Below are 6,534 nucleotides of genomic sequence, written 5' to 3'. Positions count from 1 at the left end.
CTTTGAGTAAAACAGACGTTTCTGGACAAAAGGGAGATTTTTGGCTGTTATTGCGTGATCAAATATGATCCTTTCACAACTAAACAAAAACACGATTAGCTGAGTTTTAACCTGTCGCCATTTTAGATTTTATTTCAGTTTTTTTGCTTTGAAGTAAAATTCTCTCACTAAGCATCCTCAGCTACATGTGCGTGACTCTGATGCTTCAGTTTAAAGTGAAATCAGGCAGCCTGCAGGATTTAATCAGGGCTTCTTTCTGCCCCATGCAGCAGATAACAATGAGAATAAACAAATTTGAGATGTTGTTCCGTTCAGGCTTTTGTATGTGAAACTATAACCACAGCAGTAACTAAAGCTGAGCTGTGTCTTATGGTTAAACTGGGGCTTTTTTTTGGGTTCATGTTCTATGAGGGATAATTAAAAAGTCAGTTGAAGGCGCCACCTTATGGCCAGGATGATTAAAAATCTCACAGTTCAACTTTGTCATCAGTTTAATCTGATAAGTTAATTAAATCCCAAAAGCTTCACAAAAATAAACTGAAGACCAATAATGCCACATAAGAATAATTAAAGACTATCTTTAGTTTTTAGTGTATGTCACATAATGAGAAAGTCTAATGAGTTGAGCGTTGGTCCCAGGAGGTTTAATCTATGTAGGGTTTTTGCTAAAGAAGCTAACAGTTACCAAAGCTGCATCCAAACACACTGATGGAAAGTTAAGTGGAAGGAAAATCTATAATAGATTAAGTTGATTGTGCAGAGAAGTTTGTTCCAAAGTTTGGTGTGGATGGCGAAGTTTTTTTTTAAAGTGACAAAAAAAACGGATGCATTCATATTGGCTTTAGGCATCACCTCTCTTCTGTTAAGAGTCACAAAGTACAGTGGACACTATGACACAATGCAGACATGCAAGAGGCTGCTATTAAACAAATCTAGACTTCCTGAGTGACTTGGCAGGAAAATGAGTTCATCTCCTCCATGCTGCAATAATTAATGCAAAACAGAGGATCAGATGCTGCACAACATGGTTTCCAGTGATACTTTTTATTTTAAGTTTGTTTTATTGTTAAAATGTAATATTCTAATTAGAAATGTAATAATCCTGTTAAATAAGAGACTCCAGCTTTTTATATATATATTTTTTTCTTTTAAAGATGATTTAGTCTTATTTTTCTGTCACTTAGCATTTTGAACCAAAAGGTTTTATATAAATCTTATTTGACTAGGTAATTTGCTCAAGTTGTGTGTGTGTGTGTATTGAAGCACTGTATATCCCCCATACACCTTTTCCTCCTTGTCTATTGTCTATTGAGCCGATGTGTCAAGTGAATTTCTCAACTGTGAGATCAGTAATGTCTACCTTATCATGTAAGTTAACATGTATTTGGAGTTATACGATAGAATTGAAATATAAAATGTCTGTTAAATTAATCTTTATCATGAAGTTTCATTTACTGACCTGAGTGACTTTTACCTCCGAATGCAATCATCATATACTTTTAATGCATTTGTTCTTAAATCAGACTAATTATCTGGCTCAGACTTTACTGAATCCTTTAAAAGTCTCTTTTTACAGTCTTTAATTTATTTCAAATAAAATATTCTGTGTGAGGTTCTATAATAAAGAGACCCAGAATCAGCAGATCTTACTACTCCACATTAGGGAAAAGAGGAAGTGCAATCAATCATTAGTTAAAATAGGATTTTAAGAGCGAGTCGAAAGCCCTATGTTGCTCATGGTAAATTTAACATCAGCTCCAGGAGATAAAATTTAAAGCCATCGCCTGTAATTTATTTTTTTAATGAAACAGGGATTTACCAAACTCTGACTAAACATCCTTTAAGCCACCAGTTTCCAGGGCCGCATGGTTTTCATCAATAACCAAACATCGGTAATTCTTTCCTATGACTCTGCTCTTCTGTGTTCAGTCTTTCCTTTAGCTGTGGTTTGTTATTCAGCAACAAATGCTGTGTCATCCTGCAGGCTGTCTCGCTTTGCTCCTCATACAGAAAAGAGCTATTTTTAGGAACTGTTTCTGGCACACAGTATGATAAGCAGTACTCAGTTATCCATAACAACAGAAAACAAAGATTGATTACCTGCTACATCTGCTCATCTCTGACTGCATATAAACTTTCAACAAATAATGCAAAGATTGAACAGCCAATACAGTTATTATAAAACAGACCTTTATTTTAGGTTTTAAACAAAAAAAGAAAAGAAAAAGCAAGCAGCTCCACAGGACTGCAGGTGTGGTTTTGTAGGTGTAATCAGGCAAACATAACAAGAAAACGGGGAAGAACCCGAATTATGTTTTAACTGCTGTGTCTCTGGATTTGTAGATCACTCCTCTGCTTTTCAGCTCTCTCACCACACCTTAGCAGGAGGAAAAAAATCATTAGGGTCATGAATACAGATGAGTCGATAAAACAAACCTTGCATTGGTTTTAATTACCTGGAGGAAGTCGGCCTGTCACTGACACTGCATATACACCTGGCTTGAAGTTAACTGTCAAGTAACCCCACCCCCCCAAAAAATATGATATTTTAGCAATTTTTTTTTTAAAGAATGGAGACATAATTTTCCATTGATGATTTTATGCCAAAGAATTAATAGAAAATTAGTTCAAATATAAAACAGGTCAGAAACAAAAATATTAAAAGAGAGCTACTACAAACACAGCAACTGAAATGAATTCATAATTATTCTATAATGTGAGCATGTCTTTGGTCAAGTTGGGTCATTTAAATAATTTACTGCTTTTCTTTTCCAAACATTGTTGATATTAGGGCTGCAACTAACGATTATTTTGTAAATCAATTAATGTGTCAATTATTTTTCGATTAATAATCAGATAGCAAGAGGCTCCTTTAAAGAAGACTTTTTGCTAAATCAAACTAACTGAAAATAAAGCTTTTCCACATGAGGCGTTCTGGACAGAAGATATTGACAGATGAAAAAGATTTTCATCTTAAATGCTAAATGTTTTTTGTTTTGTTTACAATTTTGGTATATTTGCTGCTCAAGGTGGGTCCCTCAGCTAAAGGCATATTTTAGAGTCTCCATACTCGTGTTAACGCTTAATCGCTTACTAAATTAGTTGATCGTTATTTCAATAATCGATTAATCACCATAAATCTGATTGTCTCAAACATTGTTGATATATATTACTTTCAAATCATATGAAATAGAATAGAAAATTCCTTTATTGTCCCACATTGGGGAAATTCTGGTGTTTACAGCAGCAACAAAAAAAAGTTTACAAGAATAACGTAATAGTGAAGAGTTAAAAAATAAATAAAATTATATATATGTGTGTGTGCATTATTTTAATAAATATATGATTCAACATACTGAAGAAAACGAACATAAAAAGCATAGAGCCTTATAGAAAGTAAAATAAGCTTTTACATAAATTGTTTAAGTTCTGACTTGTGATTTGTTTTCACACCTTCAACACAATATAAACCCAAACACATAAGTATTCCTACATTTTTTAATCGTAGCGCGGTCATATTTATTTCACATTTAGATGTATGTATATGTGTGTTTGTATATACATGTATATAACTGTGTAAATATATATATTTTTTGTGTGCGTGTGTATGAATATTGGGAAAAAAAACAAGTTTAACAGGAAGGTTGCTTTACTTTAAGTTAAATCCAGTGCAACTAGAGGGAGAGGAGGTATGAAAAATAGGTTTTACTTCTTCATACCCCTTCTCAGACAATTTACATTAATCGATAGCGTTTCTCTGGCTGTATATACCGACAGGTTTATTTGGTGGAGGGCTTTGTTTCTATTTATGTTCATTCAGGTAAGTAAGTAAACAAGGTTTATTTATATCTCAATTTTCACAGACATAGAGGTCACAAAGTGTTTCACAAAATTTCGATACAAATAAAAATACGTTTAAATGTACAGATGCAAATGACATGGTCATAAAACAACCCTTAATTTACTAGAATTAAAATGCAAATAGGTTTTCAGTTCACTCTTAAAAAAACAATTTAAGAGGGAATTTAGTCAGTATGGAAATTGGTGTTCGGTTTGCTTGAAGTTAACTAGTCACATTTGTGCGTATTTGGTTGATTTATTTATTGTTGTTTTCTAAAAATAAAATGTCTGATATAAAATCCTATTAATTAATTTATTCAGAAAAATGTTTTCTGCACAGTTGTCCACAATAATTAAAGCACATAGAAGCCATGTGTTTACCTATTCTCTGCCATTTAGCCACCCAGCTGTCTTCTGGACTCATCATGGCTGTAACACTGGAAAAACACAGTAAAAAAACAAAGATTAAAACATCTTATTTTTTCCCAACACCCCTTATCTAAAGCGGTTTTGAAAAATAATGAGATTCCTGTTGTGCGTTGAGTGATTTTTTACCCATCAAATGAGGAACTTGTGCATTCATAAACCATTTCTCTGTTGCCCTTCATCTGAAGGTACGACTCACAATTATCACATCCATCATATTCAAACTGGTCAATCGTCTGGAGACGGAAAACAACACACAGGAGTGGGAGAATATGAGTTCAATTCAACATAGAGACAAAATCCGACACATAAGCTAACAGTTAGCATATATGCTAGCTAGGTTTACCTTCACGAGAGAGCATAACAGACACGCCCGGAGGTGGCGGAGATCTTTCGGCACCGTTTCTAACGCCATTGTGTATAAACCTCTAAACACGTTACAACAAATAATCCAATAATTATCACAATGTTTAATTCCTGGGCTGTACTTTTTTTCTACGGGCGCACAATGACGTAAGCGGTAACTGTAGGACTCAAACAATGACGTCCTAATTATGCGCCTGATTAAAAACAAAATATTATTAGGCGCTTCTAATAAACAATTTACATTTTACCTTAAAAAGATTTGGATTTTTTTTATATATAGAAGAAAATAAGCGGCGTAAATGTCAAATAATTATCTTAAGGCATCAAAAATATTTCGCGTCGTCATTGATTTTAGATTGTTGAGCCTTTTTCTGTTCCAAAGGTTTTCAGACCAACCTTAAATTAAAATATATTGTTTTTTATTTTATTTAACTACTTATATTTATAAATAATATATTTTTTTTATAAAATTAAAAAATGAGATTTGAAGTCTTCTCTTTTACTAATGACAAACATAAATACAGTTGTAGAAACGATGGGACATTATTTCACAGTGTTTTACAGAGGCTACAAGATTAATCCGTGACATTTCCATACAGTGAGGAAAATAAGTATTTTAACACCCTTCTATTTTACAAGTTCTCCCACTTAGAAATCATAGAGGGGTCTGAAATTGTCATCATAGGTGCATGTCAACAGTCACTTTTTTTTCTAAAAAGAAAAAAAAATCCAGAAATCACAATATATGTATTTTAACACCTGAGAAAACCAATGTTATTATTTGGTAAAGTAGCCTTTTATTTGCAAGTACAGAGGCCAAGTGTTTCCTGTAGTTTCTTAAATTATTGACTTTATTAATCTCACATAGTGAGTATTAAGTATTAATCTCATAGTGAGTCCACATATGACAGCTTATTTTTTTTTAGTAGGATCATTATACAGGGTTATTGCACAGGGTGTTTACATGGGTATCTATATAGTTGGATATTTATATATATATAGTAATTGCACTGGGTGTCAAATATAGTGAAACAGGTTATTGCTCAGGGTATCAAATAGTAATTGCACATTATACATTGCACAAGTTATTGCTGTTGTATTTTCACCAGGTTTGTAGACCCTGCAGGAGGGATTTTGGCCCACTCCTCCACACAGATCTTTTCTAGATCAGTCAGGTTTCTGGGCTGTTGCTGAGAAACACAGATTTTGAGCTCCTTCCAAAGATTCTCTATTGGGTTTAGGTCTGTAGATTCGCTAGGTCACATCAGAACATTGATATGCTTCTTCCAGAGCCATCTCTTGGTTATAATGTGTGCTTCGGGTCATTATCATGTTGGAGACCCAGCCTCCACCCATCTTCAATGCTTCAACTGAGGGAAGGAGTTTGTTCCCCAAAATCTTGCAATACATGACAGCGGTCATAATACAGTGCAGTCGCCTTGTCCCATGTGCAGAAAAACAACCCCAAGCATGTTGCTACCACCCTCATGCTTCACAGTAGGGATGCTGTTCTTGGGATGGTACTCATCATTATTCTTCCTCCAAAAATGGTTGGTGGAATTATGATCAAAAAGTTCTATTTTGGTTTCATCTGACCACATGACTTCCTCTCAAGACACCTCTGGATCATCCAAATGGTCATTGGCAAACTTAAGACCGTCCTTGACATGTGCTGGTTTAAGCAGGGGAACCTTCTGTGCCATTCATTGTTTCAAACCATTACATCTTAGTGTACAGTAACCATGGAAACGGTGGTCCCAGCTCTTTTCTGGTCATTGATCAGCTCCCCTTGTGTAGTTCTGGGCTGATTTCTCACCTTTCTTAGGATCATTGAGACCCCACGAGGTGAGATCTTGCATGGAGCGCCAGTCCGAGGGAGATTGACAGTCAGCTTTAGCTTCT

At 34.6% G+C, this 6,534-nt stretch overlaps 1 protein-coding gene across 1 annotated transcript; it reads right to left on the bottom strand.

Annotated features, from left to right (window-relative positions):
* Window positions 1-2,168: 2,168 nt before the first annotated feature.
* supt4h1 (SPT4 homolog, DSIF elongation factor subunit) lies at window positions 2,169-4,805 on the bottom strand. Its single transcript, XM_038288314.1, has 5 exons — window positions 4,613-4,805; window positions 4,396-4,502; window positions 4,222-4,277; window positions 2,457-2,510; window positions 2,169-2,377 (listed from the first exon to the last, which is right to left on the bottom strand). Exons 1-5 carry the CDS (start codon window positions 4,679-4,681, stop codon window positions 2,310-2,312), a joined length of 354 nt encoding a protein of 117 aa, XP_038144242.1. The 5' UTR covers window positions 4,682-4,805; the 3' UTR covers window positions 2,169-2,309.
* Between the last annotated feature and the right edge of the window lie 1,729 nt (window positions 4,806-6,534).

The sequence above is a fragment of the Cyprinodon tularosa genome, unplaced genomic scaffold (genome assembly GCF_016077235.1).
Source record: "Cyprinodon tularosa strain WSP-4 unplaced genomic scaffold, ASM1607723v1 ctg251, whole genome shotgun sequence".
Taxonomy (NCBI): Eukaryota; Metazoa; Chordata; class Actinopteri; order Cyprinodontiformes; family Cyprinodontidae; genus Cyprinodon; species Cyprinodon tularosa.
This window is presented reverse-complemented; position numbering and strand designations above follow the sequence as displayed.